This window comes from Marmota marmota, unplaced genomic scaffold (assembly GCF_001458135.2).
Source record: "Marmota marmota marmota unplaced genomic scaffold, marMar, whole genome shotgun sequence".
Classification (NCBI taxonomy): Eukaryota; Metazoa; Chordata; class Mammalia; order Rodentia; family Sciuridae; genus Marmota; species Marmota marmota.
Window position 1 is genome coordinate 2,630,733 of NW_025999977.1, and position 26,273 is coordinate 2,657,005.

At 42.2% G+C, this 26,273-nt stretch overlaps 2 protein-coding genes across 2 annotated transcripts; one reads left to right on the forward strand and one right to left on the reverse strand.

Annotated features, from left to right (window-relative positions):
* Nucleotides 1-1,456: 1,456 nt before the first annotated feature.
* Nucleotides 1,457-10,110, reverse strand: LOC107136975 (BRCA2 and CDKN1A-interacting protein-like). The gene is made up of 2 exons (XM_048804935.1): nt 9,945-10,110; nt 1,457-2,307 (listed from the first exon to the last, which is right to left on the reverse strand). The coding sequence occupies exons 1-2, from the start codon at nt 10,108-10,110 to the stop codon at nt 1,457-1,459; spliced, it is 1,017 nt and encodes a 338-aa protein (XP_048660892.1).
* Nucleotides 10,109-24,366, forward strand: Figla (folliculogenesis specific bHLH transcription factor). Its single transcript, XM_015479457.2, is given in 5 exon segments — nt 10,109-10,339; nt 13,003-13,155; nt 14,923-15,120; nt 15,122-15,148; nt 24,229-24,366. Coding segments are annotated over 5 exon segments (651 nt in total). The 3' UTR covers nt 24,271-24,366.
* Nucleotides 24,367-26,273: the final 1,907 nt, after the last annotated feature.

Genomic DNA, 26,273 nt, shown 5'->3' on the forward strand with positions numbered 1-26,273 from the left:
CTAGATATAGAATCATGTCATCAGCAAGCAGAAATAGTTTGACTTCTTCTTTTCCCATTTGTATCCCTTTAATTTCCTTCTCCTATCTGATTGCTCTGGCTAGAGTTTCAAGAACTCTATTAAATAGGAGTGATGAGAGTAGACATCCTTATTCCAGATTTTAAAGAAAATGCTTTTCCCTCATTCACTGTGATGTTGACTTTGGCTTTGTCATATATAGCCATTGTGATGTTGAGGTAGGTCCTTTTATCCCTACTTACTTCAATGGTTTTGAATGGGTGCTGAATTTCACAAAATTCAGCACATTTTTCCCCCCATCTCTTGAGATGACTGTGAATTTTGTCCTTAGTTTTATTTTTGTGGTGAGTTTCACTTATTGATTTGAGTATATTAAATAATCCTTGCAACCCTGGGATAAAACCAGCTTGGTCATGGTGTACAATCTTCTTATATATGTTGTTGAATATTATTTGCTAATATTTTATTAAGGATTTTGGCATTTCAGTTCATCAGTGATATTGATCTGTAATTTTTCTTTCTTTTTTGATGTGTCCCTATCTGGTTTTGGAATGAGTGTGCTACTGGCTTCATAGAATGAATTTAGAAGTGTTCCATTCCCTTTATATTTCATAGGAACAATTTGAGAAGCATTGGCATTAGTTCTTCTTTAAAAGTCTGGTAGAGGGGCTGGGATTATGGCTCAGTGGTAGAGCGCTCGCCTAGCACAGGTGGGAGTCATGTTCGATCCTCAGCACCACATAGAAATAAAGGCATTGTGTTGTGTTCATCTACACCTAAAAAATAAATATTAAAAAAAAATTCTGGTAGAATTCAGATGAGAATTCATCTGGTCCTGGTCTTTTCTTTGTTGGAAGGCTTTTTATTACTGTTCTATTTTCTTTGCTAGTTATTGGTCTGTTTAGGTTTTCTAGATTCAATTTTGGCAGGTCATATGTGTCTAGAAATGTATTCATTTCTTTTAGGTTTTCCAACTATTCAATTAAAAGCTTTCAAAATAGTCTTGAGTGATCCTCTGGATTTCTGTAATGTCTATGATGAGTTTTCTTTTTTCATTTCTATTTTTATTAATTTGGGTTTTCTTTTTCTTTTTAAATAGTTTTATTGCATTCCTCAAATTACTACACCATGTTTTTTTTTTCTTGGTGGAAGTTTTTAAACAACCATTCATAATTTGACAAAAAAAGATATTTTCGGGGTAAAAATGGGAGTTCATAATCCACTTGAATCAAATGTATGAAATATGATATGTCAAGAGCTTTGTAATGTTTTGAACAACTAATAATAAAAAAAACAGAAAAAAAGATATTTTGTGAATATTTCATAGACACATGGAAAAGAACCCTACTTTTTGTAGAGGACTTAAATCTGAATAAAGTCATGAGTTTTTCAGTAACTCTCCACTGGGTTTTCTGGTAATTTTACAAAAATAAGCCTATCAATGTCCATGAAAACTGGGCCAAATAGATAGGTGATATTTCAGTTTATCCATAATTTCACTCATCTTGCTTTCTGGAATTAACATCATAGTTTGCAAGGGCTTCATTGGTATATCATCAAAAGACCACCTGACTCCCAGGCAAGTGTCACTCTCCTCTTGCACCGAGTAGTTGAACTTCAGGACTGCCTTCTCACAGAAAAACTCTTCCTCTGCATTTACAAACATTAATTTATCCTTCTGGTTGCTCCTTCTCTCTTTGGAATCAGATTTTCTTGCTTCCACAAATGTCTTACTAATCAGAAGGTAGAAGGAGCTCTTCCCACATGGCTTATTAGTTTTGTGTGACTCTGCTAGTTCTTTCGGAAGCTGCTGGTGCATGGGCATTGCAACCTGAGGAGGGACATTAGTGAATCTTTCACTTAGGAGAAAGCCCACAGGCTTGGTGGTGTCATTTAAAAGCTTGTCCAGCTTTTCAACCATACGCTTTTCACAGTTCTTCTCACAGAAGCTTAGAACCAACTCTTTAATTTGGTCAGCACACTGGGTACCCTTTCTTTCAGTTAAATTTAAAAGGCTTATGAAACCAAAAATTTCATCTTCATTCACATCATCATCATCGCTGTCTTCGGAAACATTTGTTTGCTTGATCACACTTCCAATATGGTTCTGTTGGATTAAGAGATCTGTTAGTTCGGCAGTGTTCACAGGAGCCCTTAGGAAAGGCTGCTGCAGTAATTTCTTAATTCTGTCATGATCATTATCTGAGATGGAATAAGCTTCAAATTCAATATTCACTTCCTCAACAACGACCACATTGTCTTGGTTCTCTTCTTTGTCTTCTTCCTTGTCTTAATGGACGGGGTCTCTGGGAGGCCTCGGGGCTCCGCTCCCCATGGTCTGTCATTTGGCCCGGGACTTGGGTCTTCATTTTCTTTTGATTAATTTTGCTAAGGGTTGATCAATCTTGTTATCTTTCAAAGAACCAAATCTTCATTTCATTGATCCTTTATATTGCTTTTTTTGTTCTATATTTCATTGATTTGGGCTCTAATTTTAATTACTTCCTTCTTTTTATTGATTTTGGAAGGAGTTGTTTCTTGTTCTTCCAGGGTATTGAGATGCATCATTAGGTTGTTTATTTGGGATATTTCTGATATTTCTTATGGAGGCACTCACAGTTAAAACTTTCCTCTTAGAATCACCTACATTGTGTTCCAGAGGTTCTGTATGCTGTATTATCATTCTCATTTGATTCTAAGAACTTTTAAAACTTCTTCCCTGATTTCTTCTATCACCTATTCATCATTCAGTGGTGTATTATTCAATCTTCACATGTTTATATGGTTTCTGTAGGTTTTTTTGGTATTGATTTCTAATTTTATTCCATTATGATCTGATCAGATTCAAGGCATTATATCAACTTTTTGATATATGCTGAGTTTCTTTGTGGCTTAAAATGTGATCTACTTTGGAGAAATTTCCATGAGCTGCTGAGAAAAAAGTGTATTCTGCTTTTGTTAGATGAAATAATCTACAGATGTCTGTTAAGTTAATTTGATTTATAATATTTTTAGGACTGAAGAATCTTGACTAAGTTTATGTCTGGATGACCTATCTATTGTTGAAAAAGTTGCATTGAAATCACCCAGTATTAGTGTACCGGTGTGTATTTGAGTTTTTAAGTGGTGTTGGTTTTATGAAATTAGGTATACCAATGTTTGAGGTAAATACTATTATTATATCTTCTTGTTGGATTGTTCCCTTTACCAGTATGAATTGCCCTTCTTTATCTCTTCTGATTAATTTTGGCTTGAGTTCTGCTTGGTCAGATATGTGAGCAGCTACTTCTGCTTGTTTTGGTGCTCCATTTTCATGATATATCAATTTCCATTCTTTCACTTTCAGCCTGTGCTATGAGTTGGGTCTTATTCTTTAATCCATTCTGTCAGTCTGCATCTTTTAACTGGACAGCTGAGACCATTTACATTTCATGTTATTATAGAGAGATGTTTATTAATTCCTTCCATTTCCACCTAGTGTTTAATTTGGTCCTGTTTCTCATTTGCTACTTTTCAAATAAGATTTGTCCATTTGTGTTCTCTGGGTTTTTTTTTTTTTTTAAGAGAGAGAGAGACAGAGAGAGAAAGAGAGAGAGAGAGAGAGAGAGAGAGAGAGAGAATTTTAATATTTATTTTTTAGTTTTCGGCGGACACAAAATCTTTGTTTGTATGTGGTGCTGAGGATCGAACCCGGGTCTCACGCACGCCAGGCAAGCGCGCTACCGCTTGAGCCACATCCCCAGCCCCTGGGGTTTGTTTTTGATTTCTTTTGTATGAAGAATTTTTAAAAGTATTTCTTAGTAGTCATTGGTTTTTTTTTTTTTTTTTTTAGTTTCTGCTTATCTTGGAATATTTTTATTTCTTCTTAAATTCTGAAGGATAGTTTTGCTAGATACAGCAATCTTGATTGACAGTTATTTCTTTCAGGCCTTGAAGCACGTCATCCCTAGTTCTCCTGGATTTTGGAGTTTGTGCTGAGAAATTGGAAGGAGAAAAATAATTTAAAAACAAGTTTAAAAATAATTTAAAAACAAGTTAATAATAAGAGAGAAAGAGAACAAGAGAATTTGGCTTTTAGAGGGAGATGAAAGGAGAGAAGGAAAAACAAACAAAAGTAAAATAAAAAGGAATAAAGTAAAACCTTAACCCTCAAAAGACAAAGAAAAATGTTAAAATGAACAAAAAAAATTAAATATGTGTATATACAAAATTCAAAGTAGATCAAAGACTTAGGCACTAGAACACAGACCAAATATTTACCATCTTGGCTTAGGATCTGAGTTCCTTAACAAGGCTCCTAAAGCTTAAGAGGAAAAAAGATTCGTCATGAAAAATGAGAAAATCATCTCCACTGAAATGGTCAAAATTGTTGATGAGGATGAGGATTTATGGTCACTGCCTACATCCAACTATCCTTCTTTCTGTTCCTTCTTGGGCCGGGCTGTGGAGGGGAAGAAAATGAGCAAGTGCAGGCTGGGGGATGTTAACCCCTTCCTCTTTTCATGCTGCAGAGTTCCAGTGTTTGGCTGGGGCTTAGCTCTAATCAGCCTTAGGGGCTTTGTTGGGTGCTACCTGTTCTGGAGAGATTAGATCAACACACCTTATGGCCAGGTAGCTTCTGCTGGGAGTCTGGAACCTCTTGAGAATCCTACTAGCCGGCCAGTGGGTCAACCCTTTACAGGTGTCATACATTCCACTCACTGCCCACAGTGTGGTCTTCCCAGGCTTAGTCTCTGAGAGTAATCATGCCCTCCTGTTCAGTTTCCTGACCCTTCTTAGCTGGTCACATGAGCCACCAGACTCTAACAGAAAGTGAATTGTTCGGCCTTCTATTTTTCTGACTTGAATCTCCCTGGGTACAATGGTGTCTGTGCCTGTTTCACTCACGTTCTGCCAGGTACACCCTGGGCCACGTGGTAGGCTCTTGCCAGGACAGCATGGCAGTGTTTGCTGTGATCTCCTGGCTTCTGCTGCAGCAAGTTGCAGCATGGCTGCCTCAAGATGGCCCCACTTCAGGTCTCTCCTTGCTTGGTGAGAAATACATAGAACTTTTTGAACAGAACTTTTTGCTATGCAGCCTCTGGATCAGCTAAGTTCAGGCTGCTTTTCTGTTCTGTAGGGTTTTCTCTGTCATCTTTGTCCATTGTGTTTCTCTCTCTGTGTTACCCTCTCTCTGTGGTGAACCAGCACAGCTGCAGGTTTAGCTCCAATGGACTCTTTCTTGTTCTTTGTTCAATGCACCAGAATTTCTAAGTTTCTAAGAGACTTTGACTATCTATAATTGAATTTCATTGATCAATATTCTTGCTGCTTGAATTGGGAACCCAGAGCAACTGGAAATGGAGCCTTCCTCTGAAGGTAACCATATTTAAACTCTCTAGTAGCTTTTTTTTTTGGGGGGGGGCGCGGGTACTGGGGCTTGAACTCAGGAGCACTCGACCACACTGCGGGGGCATCCCCAGTCTATTTTGTATTTTACTTAGAGACAGGGTCTCACTGAGTTGCTTAGTGCCTCGCTTTTGCTGAGGCTGGCTTTGAACTTGTGATTCTCCTGCCTCAGCCTCCAGAACTGCTGGAATTACAGGCATTGCCGCAGTCTGGCTGGGCACAAATCACGAGCCACTGAAGCAGGAACAAACTTTATTTTTAAACTGCAGGAAAACACTTCACACAGCTCCCGGGGAATCCTCCCGAACGCCACGAGGCTTCTCCAGAAACCCCCAGCCGGAAAATTCTCTCTCGGAAATCCCTCCTCCTGCACTTCCCCAACCAATGGGAACTCTCGGGGAATCCCCGGAAATCCCCACGAGAACTCCAAAATAGTGCGAGAACTCAAAAGTTGCGGCAGAGGCGGATAGTAATGCCTCGCCTGTCAATCAATACTGTTGGCAAAATGCCAGGGACCATACAGACTCGGCCGTGGCTCTCAGCAAGGCATGTGCCACCACACCTGGCTTCTCCAAGAGCTTTCATTTATATATTTCAAAGTTACTTTGATTAATGTCTAAAGATTCATAACCTTTAAATATATGTGAGGAATTTCACTTTATATCAAAGTTCATTCATTCAAAGAATATTGATTATGCCTCTACCATGTACCAAGCACTTTTCTAAGTTTTAGGGATGCAACATTGAACCAAAGGATAAAAATCCCAGTCCTCATGAAGCTAGCATGAAGAGGTAGTTCAGAAGGAATCCTGTGGAGCTAGAAACCTAGGGGCACAGACGTTCCACAGTAGAAAGCACCTGTTCATCATCAATCCAGTCAACCACAGCCTGTGGTCTGAAGATAATGGAGAGGAAGTGGGACAAGGGCAGGTTAACCTGAAGGACTCCTTCCTGCTAATATGCTAGGCTCACTTGTAATGCCTGTGTTGGTTCCTTCTCTTCTCCAGAATAGGTTCTGAAAGTTTCAATTTCCCAAGAGAGAGGCAGAAGAATGAAGTTCTCCATAGACTGGCTGGAGCCATCTGGGGAGACAGAGAAGTTAGGTTCTCAGTTGACTTGGGGGAAGTGGACAGCTTCTCACCCTGGAGTACCTGCTCACTCTGGCTCCACTATGGGAACTCCATAGAGCTGCTGCGCTGGGACATGGATTACTTTGGTGGAATTAGCAGGCTGTGACAATTGTCATTCCATGGGCTGTGCTGTTGACATTCCAGTGCCCCTATCTTCAGAGATTTTCTCTCTGGGTATGAGAACCCATACCTAATGGAAGGTAGGGTCCCACACATTTTGATTTAGGGAATGGCCTGACTCCAGCATAGGGAGAAGAAGCAATAAACATGACAGCTGTCCTGAAATGATCTCCCAGGCCTGGTTTTCTGAGGACAAGTGCCGGGTTTCTGTTCTCGTGACTAAAAGGTTCAGGGGTCACTCCAGTTAAACGGGGCTAACTGGGCTGCACGAAATAAGCACACAAGAGACACAAATACCTTTTTCCTTGGGGTTGCTGTGACAGCTCCTCTGACCTTAAGGGTTCGCAGGAAGAGAGAGAGAGTGAGAGTGTGCGCTGACCCCTTTTATTGAGGAGAAGCTATTTAAATGAGGCAAGGGGTCAGGTTTCAGGGGGCTGAATATCTTCATTATGTCCACTGTCAGCAGGTTGACTGACACCTGGGTAGGCCACACCCAAGGCACTTCCATGGAAGATTCTATCCTAAACAGGGCAAGGGGTTATATTACAAAGGAACAGGTGAGCATAGCTTCACCCATGGGGCTGTAGCAAGACACACCCATGCATGAGACACCAACCCTCGCACCCAAGAAGGGCGCCACATTTCTGCAACGGAGTGCCTCAGCACCCAGCCGGGGAGTGTAACTCAGTCACGTGTAAGGTTGGCCTCCCACAGACAAGGAGAAGTTTGTCAGTCAAGAGAATGAACACAATATAGAGGAAGATGCAGCAACATTTTGAGGATGAGGGAAGCCACTAGTTTATGAGTTTGGTCAGTAACTTTGATTATCTTCTACCAACGAATTCCCCATTCTTCCATGCTCTGAATTTTTACAGCAGTTGCTGCCTAGATACCCAAGTTTGGGCTCATGTCTAACCCTCCTGAATGCCCGCACCATGCCTGCTAGAGGGACCTTCCCCTTCTGTAGTGTTCTCACTTATATGAATCAGTTATACATAGCTCTACCTCTGCCTCTAGTCATTTCTGCTGCAGTTTAAAGGCAACAAACTCTAGACGTCCCAGCCCCAGTGGGAGTCATGGAGGAGCAAAGAGACCTGGATTACTCTTGGGAGATTTGAGGGCCCATGTGCTTTAGGAAAAAAAAAAGAAGCCTTCCATCTGGGACTCAAGAGGAAGGCTATACTAGCTTCCTTCTGCAGAACAAGGTCCCAGGCAGCAGGGTGTCCATAGCCTAGCTGTGTCTCTCAGCTCCTCCTACACCCCCAAAGTAGCGCACCCCATTGCCTTTTGAACCTCTCCAAAGCCCTGCTTTTGTTGCAGTCTTCCTTCTTAGTTGTGACGAACCATTAGATTCTGGGACTGGAACCTGGGCTCTCTTCAATGTGGTCCTTATGCACCTTTCATCACATCTCTGAAATGGGGGAAACCAGAACTGAACCAAGCCCCTTACACATCCTCAACCAGCTCTTATTGCGACTTCTGCACTGGTGCTCGGATCACCCCTCTGCCTGGGTCACGGATCTGCACAACAGCATAGTTTCTAGACTTTTTATCAGGCTCACAAATCATAGCTATCACAATACGGGAGGAGTTAAGTGGGGCAGGGAGAGATTGGTACTTATAGATCTATTATATCTGGGGTCTAATCCTGGCCTTGACCCTTTCTAGCTGAAAAAGTCAGCGTTTTGATCTTTATATTTCTGTGAAGTGACGACAGCTAGAGAACCGTGGGGACAAAGCCTGAGGGGAGTGCCTCTGTGTCAGTTCCTCTTCTCTATTCTTTGTGGAGTCACACTTTCGACCCACTGTTAACCCTGCTGGTGGTGTGGTCAAGGCATTAACCCCAGCTCATACCTGGTGTTGGTGCAGCAAGTGGAGGCCCTCCAGGGAAAGGTGTAGGGGTACATTTAACTGCATTCTTTCTAACACTCGCTAAATGAATTAATATGTTTTCTTATTTTTAGATGAAAAAAAATGTATCATTTGAAGTCTGAAAGAGGGGCGTTTTCTCTTTAAAAATGGTACCTGATGTCTTTTCGTCTGCCTCTAAAATACCTCATAAGACACAGAAAAAGAACAAAATTGACAGCAGCAACAGAAACCAAGATGGACAGTAACTCAATTGCCAGAGAAATTTTATCAACTAGGTTTAAGACCCCTGGAGCTAGTCTGGATGTGAGCAAGCAATGAACAGATTCTGGTTGAGGGACAACCTACAGAATGAAAGCCCTCTGCTACTCAAACTGTCAACCTCAGCAAGCTAGGGTAGGACTGAAGAAATGTTCCAGAGTGAAGGAGAGTTAAGAGACACCATGACAAGGGCTGGGATTGTGGCTCAGCAGTAATAGCGCTCATCTAGCACGTGCAAGGCCCTGGGTTCGATCCTCAGCACCACATAAAAATAAATAAATAAAATAAAGGTATTGTGTCCAACTACTTCTAAAAAAATGTTGAGAGAGAGAGAGAGAGAGAGAGAGAGAGAAACACCATGACAAAATCAAACGTGCTCCTGGATTGGATCCTAACTAGACAGGAGAAAGGCATTGTAGAGATGGCTGGGGGAATTTGGACAGGTCTGTGGATTAGATGGTGGCAGTGTCAATGTTGACTTTTCTGGTTTGAATGACAATTGTTTTTGTGTAGAAGAGTGGCCTTGTTAAGGAGGAAATACCCACTGCAGTATTTAGGGGTGATGGGACTTGGCGCCTGCAACTTAACTACTTTAGAAAAACAACCCGTAGTCCTACCAAATCTTAGGCTGAGGCAGGAGTGTGGCTTGAGCCCAAGAGGTCAGGTCCACCAGCCAGGGTAGCATAGTGCGACAGTGTCTCAAAACAACAAACATTCAAATAGTTTGGGAAAAAATAATAAAAATGGGAATAGTCCTAAAAAGAAATGAGTTGGAACACGTGAAAAAAAAAAAAAAAAAAAAGAGAGAGATAAACTCAGTGAAGGGAATACAGGAGTTCTTGGTTACTCTTTTCGAGATCACTTCTGCACCTTTTATTTCAAAATGAGTTTTTAAAATAGTGTTGTGCATCCATCAAAATTTCTGTGTAAATGTTTATACGTGTGTATGTAAGTACACATGTGCATAGCACATCCAGGAGCCAAGGTCTCAACTCAAGACTAATTAAATTAACTAATTAAATTAATTGGGGGGATTGGTACCTCACCTGTGAATTTACCACTCTTTCCCTCAACTGCATCATGCAGTGCCTGCAAATTTGAGACCCCAGGTTGTAATCCAGCGCTCACGATAATCACCGACCGGTGGGGCTTGTTAACTTGGGGGTTGCTGGCCCGTCTCGGGTGAGGGCAGCAGGCTTGCGGTTCTGCGGTCCGGAAAGCGCACAGGTGGTCTAGATTCCGCCCCCGCCCGGGCCTCGTGCGGCCTCAGGTGGGGCAGGGCAGGTGAAAGCCGGACGCCCGCTGACCCCCCGCGCGCCGTCATGGACGCTGCACCCTCATCCCCTGAGTCGGGTCCCCTGTCGCCTGTCCTTCTGGGCGCACCTCAGGCCGAGGTGCTGGAAGACGTGCTGCGGGAACAGTTCGGGCCGCTGCCCCAGCTGGCTGCCATCTGCCGGCTGAAGCGGCTGCGCTCGGGCTGCTACTCGTCGACGGAGGACCTCCAGTTGGTGCTGGAGCGGCGGCGCGTGGCCAACGCCAAGGAGCGCGAGCGGGTGAGGGGTTCCCCAGGGCCGCTGGGCGCGGTCACCACGCGACCGCGTCCTGGGAGGGAGCTGACTTCCCGCAGAGGTACCCACCACCAAACATCAGCAGGATCCCCTGTGCGCCCCTTTGCCGTCGAAACGCAGGCCTAGAGGCGACTTGGACCTCCGGAGGCCCGACGTGGGTCCTTAGCTTGTCGGGAGAATAAGTGGCCTTGTTACTGGGCACCTGCGTCCGGCTGCTTCGTTCCTGGGTGTGGGATTGCTGCCCCATCTGCTGACTCTCTTGGACTTGTGCAGGGAGGTCCAGGAGAAGGGTAGAGGGGGACCCTGCCAACTTCAAAACTCTTTCCCCTTGGCAGGTGCTTTTAAAAAGTTCAGGGCTGCTGGACTTGAACTTCAGTCTCAAGCTGTGGCGTGCTTGGGCACAAAGGGGACCCCTACTTGTTTTCTTGACCGTGGCCTCTTAGCCTCGAGCAAATGCAGGGTGAGGGGGAGAAGGGGGCTTAATGGAAGTTGTTGTTCTTAATTTTTTTTTTTTTTAAAGTAACGAAACACAGTGCCCCAGTGTGAGCCTAAATTCCTTCTCAACCCCACAGAATGAAAAAAGCGACTTTCCCAGTCAGGGTGGGGACGCGGTTAATCCTGTGGGCCGTGGTTAGAGCGTCATCTGCTGGTATTTTTGGGTATCTCTAACAAAACTTGGCCCCAAATGGTCAGGTCTGGTCTCTCTCTCTGTTCTGCCCTTTGTAATCTTTGGGCTTGGTTGCCATGGAGGTGAACCTATAAGGGGAAGGACGAGGGACATAAGAGCCAGAGAAGCGCTCATTTAGGCCTAGGGCTTGGAGGATAAGTTCTGTGGAGGGCAGGCCCTAAACACCCCAGCCAGGTCCTGTGAAATTAGCCTACTAGAAAGCTTTGTATGGGAAAGAGTATGAGGAGGAAGGAGCAAGTCAGGGCAGAAGACTTAGGGAAGTTGGGGAAGTTGTAAAAAAGGGTAAGTATGATTTTTTCTTTTTTTACCAGAGACAAGATATTTTATACAAATTATCCTCTGATCTGATTTGATGGCCCTAAAATGAGATTATAATCCAACATTTTAAGTGAGCCTTTCCCACCAAGAAGGAGTTGCCTTCTGTAGAGAACTGGGCCTCATTTTATCCACTTGAAAGCTAATTACCTTTATTGTTCTTTATAATGATAAAATCAATATGCCCAGGGAATACAGAAATGACTGAAGAGGGACCAGCAATACTCATGACAGATGACCACCAGAACATATTTGCATATGTCCCCCTCAGTCATTCATTTTTCCTAGTTGTATGTCATGTATATAATTTTACAAAATTGTGATTATTCAATATCTTATCATTGTAGGTCTTTTCACCTAACATTACTAAATGCATTTCCTTGTTTTCTTTTTGACTTTACAGTCAAAGGAATGGACCATAACCAATTCCATCTTCCATGGATAGGCTGTATGTTGTTTGTAACTTTTTACTGGTATAAGTCTGTGTGTATCTGATAATTGGTCTTGGAATAAAAATGCTAGAAGTGGAATTACTGGGACATAGGGCACATCGGATCTCATGACTTTTGATACAAGTTTCCCACTTGCTTTCAAGAAAGGTTTATATATTTTTTTTTATCCCTGATACAGAGTACAGGACTGCTTTCTTTTTCATGGTATTCCTGATCCAATTAACAAAACAAATGTTACAAGCTTGGTACATGAAAAATGGTATTTATAATTTATTGACCTTAAATCTTTTTATACATTTGCTGGTCATTGGATTCTCCTGTCAATTAGCCTGGTCTCTCATCTGTTTCACTTCAGGTTGGAACAACTCTCAATATATTGGTTTTGTGGAGTTGTAGGGGCCAGCTCTCCCAGAGCCTATGTCCTCTAGACAGACAAACATCAATGTTCCAGGCCTTCAGAGCTGAGGTATTAGACCTTGAGAATAGGGGAAGTAAAAGTGAGGAGTCTTTGAAGTGTGAGCAACATGGACTTTCACACTTGGCCTTGTATCAGTAACTCACTGGGAAAGAGGTTGATAAGTTGAGGGCACAGTGATGAAAGAAAGATGTATGTACATTTTATTCAGCAACAATAGTGCTTATTGAAGACTAGGTATGAGATCTGGATGAGGAGGGCTTTTTTTTTTTTTTTCATCATGGTTCTTATTCACCAAAAAGATATATAGTAGGTACTTTCTACTTTGCAGATGAACAGACTGAGTCTTAGTGATATGAAGTATCCACCTGCTCCAAAAGGCCAAGGATGGAGCTGGGTTTTTAAATCCTAGTGTAGTTGCTGCAGAGAGTTCAGCCCCTACTTTTATTGTTTCTGTTATAATGAAGTAGGTGCATTCTCAAAGGAAATGAAGCAAGGTCAGTGTGAACAACACACCTTCCAGCCCATCTGCCTGCAGAACTGAGTCGATTCTACTACCCCTGTCATCTGGCTGTTAAGTTCAGTGCACACAGAGATGTGACCCTTTGTGGGATGCCTGCCTTGATTCACCTCCCAGATGAGAGGGTGGTGGAATCGAGACCTCACAGCTCTCTTCTGTGGTTTGGGGGATGTCTGCATAAGTTAGTGTCTGTTGTCTTAGCATGTGTGAGGCCCTCAATTCAATACCCAGCATTGTCTGTACCTTTTTGTCTTGTAGATAAAAAATCTCAACCGTGGTTTTGCCAAACTGAAGGCACTTGTGCCATTTCTTCCCCAAAGCAGGAAGCCTAGCAAAGTTGATATCCTTAAAGGTGCATCTGAATACATACAAGTTCTCAGTGATGTTTTGGAAGGATCCAAAGACTTAGAGGTAAAGGTTTAAAAATTTAGAACATTGATAGTCACCATTTATTGAGCTCTTTCTGTATGCCAGGCACTGTGCCAAGTAATTTTTAGTCTTTAAAAAAAATTTTTTTAAAATTGTAAATAGACACAGTACCTTTATTTTTCTGTGGTGCTAAGGATCAAACCCAGTGCCTCATATGTTCTAGGTGAGCACTCTACCATTGAGCCACAACCCCAGCCCCTCCAGTTAATCTTTATAATAATCCTCAGAGCTACTTGTGATATTTGACAAAGGAGGAAATCAAAATTCATGTGAAGGCCACACAGCTAAGTAGTGTGAAGACTGGGATTTGAACCCAGATCTGGATGAGCTTTGCAGTCAAGTCTCTGGCCATCTATCTACTTCCCTTCTGTTACTGTCCAAGGCACTTAGATGCTAGTTGCTAAATCTTTAATAGGACCTCAATAGCTGGAACTTAGGAGGAGGCTTCCATGAAAGCACTTTGGGGTGGCAGTTTCCTATCAGCAGAACACTCATCAACAGAGATCCAGAAGGGGTTTTGCAGTTATTCAATGAGACAATCTAAATGAACCTGCTTTGTAACCTGTAAAGCATTGTAGTGTTGCTACCATTATCAGAGTGGCTTAGCTTAGAAGTGTCCATAGGCAGTGGGAGGTATAGGCTCGTTCATGGGTTTCATAGAGAGGCAAACAGTGAAGGCCTGAAAATGGATCCATGATCCCAGGGGAGATATGAAGAGAGAGAAGGCCTTTGAGATGAGCTCCAAGTGACACCATTAGCAAGAGGAGATCATTAGGATTAAGTGACAGGGAGGTGGAGGAACAAGATGGGATCATCAAGTTGAGAAGGAGAGAATGATGGAAAACCAAAGGTAGAAAATCAGGATGCTGCTGAGACCAAGGAAGGCAAAGGAAGAACAGTAATTAGGTTTAGCATCTGAGAGATGGAAGAGGAGCGGGCTGGGAGTCAACTCATGGGAAGTCAGGTGGGCATTATCAGTGAATATCTGGGGTTCAAACAGGGAAGTGGAAAGCTTCAGGTCTATTCACCTTGACAGTATGAGAAAGGAAATAAAGATCAAAAGAATGGTAAGAAGAAAACTATCCGGTCAAGTGAAGGCATTTTCTAAGTAGCAGTGTGCTGGTGTTTAAGGACAGAAGAGGATACTAGAGAGAAGAGAAACGAACATTCTAGAACCTAGAACATTCTAGTAGAACATGTTATACTAGAACATTCTAGTAGAACTTTTTGTCCACTAGTCCTATTCAGTTGACTCCTAGGAAGCTATATTTTGCAATGGCAGGAATGAATTGTCCTATTGGCCAAATTAGATGGCATGGTCCTAGGGTTCAAATATGTGCAGGTGACTAATTGTGTAACAAGTGCTTTGTTCTGTGCAGTCATTATAAAATATAGGATTTATTTCATGCCACAATATTTCAAATGCACAACATTTTGAGTTTACAGAAGGAGAAAATACAGGCTACTGAGCAATACTTTCTCTCCATAACTGAAGCATTGCCCTTATGTAAAAAGTTTGAAATATATTTTATGTAGCCAATATAGCCCAGTTGATATATTTCATATAGCTCAGGGATGTAGCTCACTTGACAAAGTGCTTGCTTAGCATGTGTGAGGCCCTCAATTCAATACCCAGAATTGGAAAACCAAAAACTCAAAACCCCCTAAACCAACAAAAAAACACAAAAGTACAACCAAGAAAAGTCTGAATGTCATATTATACTGTTTGACAACTAATTTGGTTTCTAGAAACAAGAGCCAGAGGAGCAGAACTATAGCAACAATACTTGTGAATCACATGTTTCCTTGGCTAGAGAGCTATCAAGAAACGTTATCCGACATACCAGCTGTGCCATTGGCTTGAAGGGTGAAGAGGAAGGGCCCTGGGCAGATGGTGGCAGTGGTGAGCCAGCATACACTTGTTGCCCAGGTCTGACGCTGGCCACCAGAAATTACTTCAACGGCCAGGAGTCTGGTACAGTATTCCTTCTTAAATGGCTATATGGAAGTCAGAAACCTCCAAATGTATGTATACCTTGAAGTGTGTGGCATTTTCCATGCTCAAACTTGATTAAAACAAGATTTTTGTGAGAACATCTGGGTGGGGAGGAGGGGCTTCCTAGCCTGGAAGATTATGATGTTTCTAAATTAATTGGTTGTCAGCTCAAGGAAGGGAAAATTCCTCCAGAACCACCCAATACAAACCTAAGCTTATTTTTATTTTATTTATCTATTTTTTACATATATTTTTTTAGATGTTGACGGACCCTATTTTATTCATTTGTTTATATGCGGTGCTGAGAATCGAACCCGGTGCCTCACACATATGAGGCAAGCGTTCTATCACTGAGCAACAACTCCAGCCCCCTAAGCTTAGTTTTAAAATGGCCATATTTAATACAGCAGAAGGCTTTCTGGACTGTGTGTTCTCCAGAACAAGTAGCTTGCCATATGTAAAGATACATGGCAATGCTATTTTAAGGTCGGGAGTCTGGTTGTAGGGGAACATGTTCTAAGTAATAGCAAAACCATTCACAGTTATTGCTCTTTGTTACTTTGTCAAACTAAAGTAATAGCTGAAGGTGGCTACATGCTTCTCCAAATTCAGAAGGAGGACTTTTGCCTCTCGCTCTATCCTTTTCTCTGTAACTAATGCTGTCAAAATGAGAAAGGCCTGTAGGAAACAAACCAATGAACTGTCACAAGCATGTTGTCACTGTAATATAAGGGACAGAGTCACCAATGATGGTTGTTGGGAGAAGGTTAGAATAACAGTTGAATGTAGGCTTTGGAGGCAGACTGCTGAGGTTCAGACCCTGTGTTTGCCATCTGCTGGCTGTGTGACCTTGCCTGAGCTACTGAACTTTTCTCTGTGATCCTGTTTTCCCATCTGTAGAATGAAAGTAATGCTTGTACCTACCTTGCACGTAAAATAAGTGAGGTTCAAATGACATCATGTCAGTAAAGTGTTCAGCATGTCTCTGGTATGGGTTCACCTGGACAGATACCACATTTGCTTGACTTTCCACGAGTAATCAAGATTGATTCGTGAGCAACAATAAGCTACTGGCATCCCAGCTAGTTTGTGGCAAATGTTTGTAGCTCTGCTCTGACTGGAGATCTTCGGTCTTCCTGTTCACTGGCTGGCCTTGGCTTCCATGTCTGATTTGATTACTGTACTCTAAGGATCCCATCTGAGTATGTGCTCAGCCTAGATTTTCATATTCTGACCACCTGAGATATGAACCTTCTCTTGCTGGTCAACATTTAGGAGACAATCTCTGTTGCTACTGCATGAGTGGACATGGATGACAGACCAAAAGAAGGTGAAGAAATCACCTGACCTGGATCAATACTGGTTAAGTTAATACTAATCATGTTTCTGCAAGTGACAGTGTGAATATGTAGTGGATATCAAGGTGGGATCTGACTTGTATTTAATTCTCATTGTTCCTTCTTTGGTAGGTATCCTCATGTCATTCTCTATCTTATTGCCAATCCCTTTTGGCCAGACTGGGGCAGAAGCTTCCATGGTAGCAGAACAGACCATAAATATATGTGCAATCCTTGTTTTCCAAGAGTAATAGATCCTGGGATAGCTGCTTATAGTTCATCACATAATGAACTTCTGTTCATTAACCAGTTCTCGTGGAAGTTTGCTTCCAAAAAGGAAGGAGATAATTTTTAGTCTTTAGCCAGACAAGTTTGTTAATTAGAAGAGTATGCTGCTAATTCTTAGACTGAACAAAGAATGAATCGTGTATTTGACATTTTCATATACTGGATATATAACTTCTGTCAAGGTCACTTTCAAGTCCTGTTTGTAAAGTATGCCATTTTTGTGGGAGCATTCTAGGATTTTATCAGTTTGGTCAAGAATTTCTCATCCTTTGACATTCAAATCATTCATTTTGAAAACTGAAAAAAATTTGGAGCCAGGGCGTGGTGGCGCACATCTGTAACCCAGTGGCTCAGTAGGCCAATTCCAGGGATGGTTCACTCTCCAGTGCTAATAAAAAAGGAAATAATAATCAATTTACAGAAGGGTTACAAGTGTAGTACAAAGAACATTTTTCCTCACACATTTGAGGGTAAGTTGCCAGCCTGATGGTCTCTCACACCTGATTACTTCAGTGTGCATTTCCTACACATGGGACATTCTCCTAACACAACTACCCCAAATCAGGCAGCCAATGCCTTTGCACTCTTGCTGTGTAAACCTCAGGCCCCATTCATGTTTCACTTATATCCTAGATAATGCCTTTTCTAAGAAAAAAGACCCAGAGGAGAATCATAAATTGTGTTTAGTTGTCTCTTTAGCTTCCTTTGGTCATGACCTTTCTGTGACTTTTATGATCTTGACGCTCTTGAAAGATTATGGGCCAGTTTTATGGTATGTTTGATATGTACTGTTTTCTCCTGATTAGATTAAGACATGTATCTGTGCCAGGAATCTCACAAGTCATGCTGTTTCTATTCATTGCATCCTACTGAGGCACATGTCTATTCTATTTCTAGTGACATTCCTTTTGATCACTTGCTTGAAGTGGTGACTGTCAGGCTCCTCCACTTGAAAGTCAGTCTTTTTCTTTCATAATTAATACGTATATTCTGAGGAGCTGCTTTGAGATTTCCTAACTGTCCCATTACTCATCAAACATCCTATATTATTAAACTTTTAACTTTGAAGTAATTATAGATTCACAGTAAGTTGCAAAGGTAGTCCAGAGAAGTGTCATGCACTTTTAACCCAGTTATTCCCAATGACTGCATCTTATATTAACTATAGCATATCAAAACCAGAGGGTACATAGTTCTGTGTCATTTTATCACATGTAGATTTGTGTATCCACCAGCACAATCGCAATACAGAACTGTTTATCACCATGAAGATCTTTTTTGTGTTACCACTTTGTAGTCACACCTGCTGCCTGACTCTCTGTGCTTCTGAATCCCTGACAACCACCAATGTTTTCCATCTCTATAAGTTATTTCAAGAATGTTTTGAAAATTGAATCATACCATATTCTATCTTAAGAGACTTTGTTTTTAAATTTTTTTGAAAGGGACAATGCTCTTGACATCATTCAGGTTGTTGTATCAGTAGTTTGTGTTTCCTCTTCATTCCTGAGTATAGGCCATGCATCACATGGATGCACACCTGTACATTTTGTTTTTAATTTACTATTTTAATTTACTTTTTATGTTAGCATGGGTGCATAGTTTTCTGTTAAATTCAGTAGCTTATATGTCATTATTTTTTTTTGCTCAAATTGTCCTTATTGTGGCCAGTGAAAGCCTCTTTCTGTTTGTTTTATCATCAGTATTCTTTGGTCGCTTCTTTTCTTGCAGAAGATGTTTTGAGCTCATGTTGTCCCACCCCCAGCCTGGAATGATGATTCTATTTATCCAAGGACATGCCTGTGTGTAACCCATCTGCTGCCATCTCCTCCCTGTATGGCTGGTCTCTTCAATCTTTTTTAGGATTTATCAGACTTCACAAAGGCCCTCTCTTTGGCTCTCATGTTCCACCTGGGCCATGCTTACCAAAGGCATGGGTGCTTCCTCTGGTGTTAATGCCAGTTTACCCGCTTGGGCCCCAGTACTTGCTTGGGGTCATCATGGCTTTTCCTACCTAACCCTGTCTCAACTATTGGCATTAGGACTGAATTGTTCAGACAGAAAAAGGGGGAAATTATGTTTCCTTTGAGGTGAGCATTTTTCTACATTATTTTCCCTTTTAACACATGTAACTCTGAGATTGTTATTTGCATGTGAGTTGAACAATTATCTACTGACTTTATATAAACTTGTACTTTACAATCAGAAACTAGGATGAGGTCAAGGACGCTATGCTCAGGCTAGCCTTTATTTGACAAAAGGATCCTTGTAAGGGTTCAGCCCATGTTACCCAAAGGGGTGACTACACAGGGTTTCAGAATCCTGGCCAGATACCCTGACTAGAGACTTAGTGACAGCTGATGTAGCTCATTGAACTGAATCACTTATATGTAGAGGGGTTAGGATTTAGGAGGAAGGCCCTTTCTAGCTTCAGTGTGCAGGAAAGGCACCCTTCTTCCTGCCCTTGGGGTCAGGAGTGGAATTCCTGGTGCTGGCAGGGATGGGCATTGTAGGGGATTTGGAGACAGGGTCAGAACGGGCTATGCAAGGTCAACAACATTCCTGGGAGGCAGAATCCTGAATGAAGTACATAAGAATCTGCTGATGGCAGGGACGGAGATTAACTTCTGGGGCCAGAGCAGGTTTGCCTGGGAACTGAAGCAGCAAGTATCCATGTAGGCGGAGAGGTTGGGAGCCATGAGGGGTTCCACAGCGGGGCTTGGTAGGGATAAGGATTGGTTTCAAGGTCTGGAAGAGGATTGTTTAAAAATGAAGTTCCCAGGTGTGGGTATTTGCCATCTTGGGGTTGGGCATTGCTGGGTAGCAAAGTGTTGGTTGTATTGCCATGTTTATTCCTTCTACTTGTCACTTGTGATGGTGGCTTGGGCATTTGATAATGTATACAGCTCTGAATTGTATTCAGCATTGCCTGTGATACTGTAGAGATTACATCTTTGAAAAAAAAAAAGAAAAACAAAACACCTTCAGTTTTGGAGTGAGATGCCAAGAATGCCAGGGTTTAAGGGGCTTTGGAAAGGGACATGTGGCTGAACACAAATGGCTGTCCCAGGGGCCTAGAACTGCTGCCAACATAGATTTCTGAATTTTGGCATGCTGTGAAAAAGTTTCTTGAAAGAGAGTCTGAGAGAAGGAAGCTGCATGGGTGGTAGATTCCCACTGCCCCCTCTCCAGGTTGTGGTCATCTGTGAAATTACTCCTTGGAGACTATTCTTCCAATAACATTTTTAACCTCTGAAATGAGGGGAACAGATAAACACTTTTGGAAAGCCTGGAAGCTTCTTCTATCTTGCACCTTGCCTTTCCCCAGGCGGAGGCATGCAGTAGTAAGAAGTCTATCACAGAGCACAGCGTGTCTAGGTTTTTGCATAGGAAGCACATTGCCTGCCTGGGTGTTCACTGGTGACTGATGGGGCATGTTCTGATGAGTGTAGCCCAGCAGGATATTTTGGAATGCTGAATCTCCCTTTGGACGGGGCAGGTGCTCTCTGGTTTGCCAGAGTCCCCACCACTCCTCTTTGCACGGTACTAGCATCTTGCCTGTTCAGGTGATTGACAGTGCTGCTCTGGACTAAAGGCATGGGGCTTAGGGTAGGCTGCGCCAGTGAGTGCATTCAGCTCTGGGATTTTCTGTGTTTTCTAAAGTTTGTGGGTCTAGGAGCTGATGCTTTGATCCTACATATGCTGTAGGTTGTCTGGGACTCTGGAAAGGTGAGCCATCTGGGGCAGGCGGGGCAGGATGGATCTGTGTTGGCAATGATGATACATCCAGTGGAGGATTCCCAGGTTGCAGCTACTGAGGAATAATACAACCAGATGCCCAAGAGGAGACCCTAAAGGCTAAATCTCATCAAGATAAAATGTTAGAGGGAAGACAAAATTTCTATTTCTTTGTGAAAATAAGAAAGGGAGATTCCTTTTAATTTTTCTCTGGGTAAAGAAGACTGAATTGATCATGAATGCAGGTTTACATGCTTCGAGTGTATGTGTGGATGTATGTGAAATTTGGTGTTTTTTATGACAAGAACTCTATCTGGTATGTCACCTAATCCTGTCAGAAAGTGTACCATTATTCGAGAGAGCCAATAATTCCATCCTTTTCTACATATAATGGGCCTTGTGGTGAAATTAATTTCAGTCTTTGTCTATTCCATTAGACTTCCAGAAGGAGTATTTACGAGATTTTATAAAGAGCCTTGTAATATGCCCATCTCATTGGCCCCAGGTGAACATAAAGAATGGCAGAATTGAATGGAAGGGTGTCTCAGAGGAGAGGTCAGACTTTTTGGATATGCTGCTCATTTTCCTTGAGACAGATGGCTGTTTGGGTTAGTAGAGAATCACCAAATTCTAGGACAACACAAGTTAGCCCTAGCCTCTGAGGAAGATCGGTGTGTCCTACCACCTTTGATGTCCTTTCCTTATTCCTGTGTTATCCAGACAGATAAGGCATAAAGTGGAATTCCAAGAACACAGTGTTAATGGTAGATCTCCTAATGGAGAGGGTAAAGGGATTATAAATACTACTCCATTATTTTAGGGACCCTTCTTGTTCCCTTTAGATCACTCTTCCTCTTTGGAAATTCCCTCACTATATATGTTCTTCCAGCTACTCTGGTGTGTGAAAGATGTGTTTGAGGCACCTGCCTCCTTGGGGTGGTCTGAGATGAGGAACCAGAGACAGTCCCATGTATTCTGTGTTGAGGAACAGGACCCCCAGTGAAGAGACTGAGACTGCATTGGGTTTGGTGGCCAACACTCCATTCATGATAGGAGCTTCATTTGCTGCAAGAGTTACACAGCTGTCTCCCTGGATATGAGAAGACCAGGCTGGGACTACATTGCTGTGTTCTGGTCTCTAGGTCCAGATGGACAACTGAAGCAGGTTGCCAGATATAGGCATGACCTAGATGTGAGGAAACGTAACATTACCTCCCACGCTGTATTCTACTTGTTCCTGAGGTCTCAGTCCTTATAATGCAGATTATGGGGAAATTCCATATCTTGCCCCGTTAAGGTCCATCTTTTTTGAATAAGTATTGAATGTTCAATATTTATGTTCATTCAATGTTCAGAATCCCTCTGGGGCTTTTTTTTTTAATAAAGAGAGAGAGAGAGAGAGAGAGAGAGAGAGAGAGAATTTTTTAACATTTATTTTTTTAGTTTTCAGTGGACACAACATCTTCACTTGTATGCGGTGCTGAGGATCGAACCCTGGCCGCACGCATGCCAGGCGAGCGCGCTACTGCTTGAGCCACATACCCAGCCCCCATCTGGGGCTTTTTGCTTCTTAGGCCATCTCTCCCACCTCTGTCTCTAAGTACAGTGTGGAGTGAGCACCGTGGAGGCTGGCAGGGACTCTGCTTGTCCTTGGGCTTCGCTGGTCTTGGGTGGTGCTGAGCTGACATCCCCTGTAAATTCTGTGACCTCATGGTGTCTTCTCCTCTCTGAGCCAGACTTGTTGGGACTGTTCCATTCAGAACCCAGGACTTCTGGTTTCCATGGCTTCCCCACTTCCAGTTGGGATTATAAGGCTGCCTTGGGATCCATGTACCTGGAGATGCCACTCAGCTCTGTGGCACTTACCTCTTCTGAGAGGCTCCCTTTGGGGAGTAGAGGCGAATCCCTGTTTCCCTCAGACTCTACTGTCTGTTTCTTGGGTTCTACTGTCTTATGGAACTCTTCCCCATCTTGGGTCAAGGCCCAAGACGGCATAGTACAGGGTTGTCCTCGGGGATCAGGGAGCTGCTTCACACTGCTTCCATCCCCTCTCAACAACTACTTCCTGCCATTTCAACTTCTGCCTCCATGTTTGGTTGTAGGAAGGTTTTCCCACATCATATCTTGCCTTCTTCCTGTTCTACGGCTACCTGATGAATAGCCATCTAAGCTCTGGCCCACCAGAATCTATATATTCTCTTTCAAATGAAAGTTGCTTTTCAAACTATTGTGAGCCTGGGGACTGAACCCTAAAACTAAGTAAGCAAGGACTTCTGTTCGTCCCACCTCCTCCTACCAAGCATTGGCTCATTGGATGAATGAAAAGTGATTGGACAGTACCTCAGATTATCCAGCCGCACAGCTCACACTGGCAGGGCACCCCTGTTCTGAAAGATGTTAATCAACAGGCTGAGTTTCTATTCCTCAGACTACCCGCTTTGACTTAGATGAGGTCCAGCTATCATTTTTTTTTTTTTTTTTGATGAACTGTGACATCAAAGACAACATTGATAAGCAAGTTTTCCTATTTGGGTTCTTAAATATTAGATTTCTGGAATTTTCCAGCTAACTCTTAAAAACAAACTCAAACAATCTATCTAAAATACACTAGACCCCAGGCTGATAGAATTCAATTACTCTTTTAACTCTTTAGGTAAACATAACAATACATGAATTTGTTTCTTAGATTTAATTTACATTCTGTATATGTAAAAAGTTAATTTTTAAAAAGGCTTCTAAAGCTAAATCTAACAGAAAAAAATCTTAAAGACTGAATGAATCAAGAACAGAAAAATAGGGCTGGGGTTGTAGCTCAGTGGTAGAGCACTTGCCTTGTACCTGTGAGGCGCTGGGTTCCATCCTCACCATCACATAAAAATAAATAAATAAAAAAGTATTGTGTCCATCTACAACTGAAACAAAAAAGATTTTAAAAAATCAGAAAAACAGCTCTTCATACTTATTTTGTGCCAGACACTGTTCCTGGCCCTTTCTACATAGTAACCTATTGAAATTTTGTAACTACTTTGTGTGGTACAAACAGTTCTCTCCACTTTGCATCTGAGGAAACTAAAGAACAAAAATAACTTGCTCAACATCTAGCCAGTCAATGAAGTGTGTTTGAGGGGTGTGGGCCATAGTATCAAATTCTTTTTAACCATTTTTATTCTAAAAAAGAAAACCCCTCAACCTTGAAGTGGAAAGGAGAGCAGACCAGAAAATACATTCAACTTTAAAACTAAATTATAGCTTTTGGCAATAACATTTTATCATACACAATTATATACTTTTTTTAAAAAATTCAATTATATACTTAATGGGTTCTAATGTCTGAGTTGCCTAGAGATGAGTCAAGCTTTTGTTTTTTTTCAGTCGTGGGTTTATTCTTCCTTTGAGATTTCAGGAAACTGAGAAGACACATGATTTCACCACCTTAGTAAAATGTCTGCTGGAAATCTACTAAAATACTTCCAATTTTTTTCCCTTATGCTACTGAATTAAGAAATTAGCACAGGGCACATAACAGTTGTGTGACTTTTTTTTTTTTTTTAATCATGAGCATGTTTAGGTGACCCATTAATGGGGACAATTTTCAAATTTTTGGACACCTAAGTTGTTTTCAATTTTTTGTTTTTATAAATGTAGGAGAGTGCCTGTTGTGTTTAGCCCTTTCTGTATTTTGTATTGTTTTTTCAGGATAGGTTCCCAGAAGCAGAAGAGCTCCTGAGTCACAGGTAGGTATGTTCTATGACTTGCTTATTTGTAATGCCACTAGCAATGCACAGTGCCAGTTTGACCACATTCTTGCCAACAAAGAGATGTCTAAAAATGGAAAAAAACAAACAAACTGGTGTCTTTAAATATCTTTTTTTTTGAGGGTGATGGGGGGGTCTGGGGGGGGGGTCTGGGGATTGACCTCAGGGGCACTTGGCCACTGAGCCACATCCCTAGCCATATTTTGTATTTTATTTAAGAGACAGGTTCTCACTGAGTTGCTTAGCACCTTGCAGTTGCTGAGGCTGCCTTTGAACTTGTGATCCTCCTGTCTCAGCCTCCCAAGCTGCTGTGATTGCAAGTGCGCACCACCACGCCCAGCTGTCATTGAACATCTTTGATTACTAATAAAATGAAATGAAATTTTGGACTGGGGATCAAACCCAGGCCTCAATCATACTGTGTTCTATGCCCCTAGCCCCAATATTTCTTTATTTTTCTTTTGTGAGCCATCTGTTCTTTTCCTTTAGCTATTTATAATGGACTTTCTTCTCTGTTTCAGACTCCACAAGTATGAAAAGTGAAAAAGCCCAGGGTTACCTTCTAGAGAAAAATAAATTCAGTCTTGAACATTTTGGAGTCTTTTTTTTTTTTTAAAAGAAATTTGCAATAATTCTGAGTTTAACAGTCACCCTTTAAATGGCCTTGTCTCCCACAGACTCGCTCGACTCCACTTTCTACTTCATGCTTTGAAGAAATAGATTGGAGGACCGTCAGCCTTTGCTCCCAGCCCCTCATGAGCATTCACCCTCACCCTCTCAGGACCCACACCTGATGTCTTGCCTTGTGCTTTTCATCAATTTGAGGAATAAGTGGCTGTTACCTTTCCCAGGGAAATTAACCTTTAATTGGAATGCAAGCTTACGATAGAGGAGTGTGGAATCCTCAGCACTGGCCTGTGGGAGTGGACATTTTCTAAATGCCCAGCTCAGGACAAGTGGCACCTTTGTGGGAGTTAGTCACCCAAGCACCTTGAGCACAAAGATAGCCTCCATCTTCAGAATAGTTGCTCACAAAGACCTGATGCTTCATCTACGCCGGTGTCTGCGCTATACGTTTTGTATGGGTTAACTTGTTCTTACAGCAGTCCTAAGAGAGAGGCATGAGTATCCCCCTTTCTCAAACGGGGACACTGAGGCACAGAAAGGGTGTTGGTACAGGCTGCCCTAACAAATGCCTTAGGCTAGGTGGTTTAACAGAAATTTATTCCTCAGTTTCAGAAGCTGAGAAATCCAAGATCAAGGTCCGGTAGAGTTCAGTTTCTGATGAGAGGGCTTCCTTCCTAGCTTAAGAATATCTGCCTTCTCCCTGTGTCTTCCCATGCCAGAGAGTTATCTAGCTCTGGTCTCTCTTGATCCTTTATAAGGCCACTACTGCAATGGGATTATAGTCACAACCTCTACCTCTTTAAGACCTGTCTTCACCATAGTCACATGGGGGGATAAGGGTCTCAATGCATGAGTTTTGCAGGAATATGATTCTGTCTGGAGTACTCTGCTACTGGCCTCCTGCCCCCGAAATTCATGTCCTTGTTGCTTATAAAATCCATTCATTCCCCTCCAACAGCCCAAAGTCTTGTCTTATTCCAGCATCACCTCTTATGGCTTAATTCCAGAATCTCATTTAAATATCATCTAAATCAGTTATGAGATGTGAGGTATGAGTCCTGTTCCATGACAAAATTCTTCTCCAGCTGTGAACCTGTAAAACCAGTCAAGTTAGCTGCTTCCAAAATATAGTGGTGGGACAGACACAGATGGGCATTCTCATTCCAAAAGGGAGAAGTAGAAGGATTGCTGTATCTCAAGTGAGTTCAAAACCTAACAAGGCAAATTTCATTTTATCTTAAGTCTCAAGGACAATCCTCTTTGGTTTGATGTCCTGCCTTTTAGTCTCACTGGGGGGTGGGGAAGTATCATCCCTCTAAAGCAGGTAGAACCAGCCCTGTCCCTAGACTTGTGTAAGTG

Bases quoted from the DNA above. Each gene is read 5' to 3' on its own strand.
- LOC107136975 (XM_048804935.1), bottom strand. From the start codon at position 10,110: ATGACGGCGCGCGGGGGGTCAGCGGGCGTCCGGCTTTCACCTGCCCTG. The intron at 2,308-9,944 runs GTTAACAAGCCC...CCGTCCATTAAG, and splicing joins GACGGGCCAGCAACCCCCAA to ACAAGGAAGAAGACAAAGAA.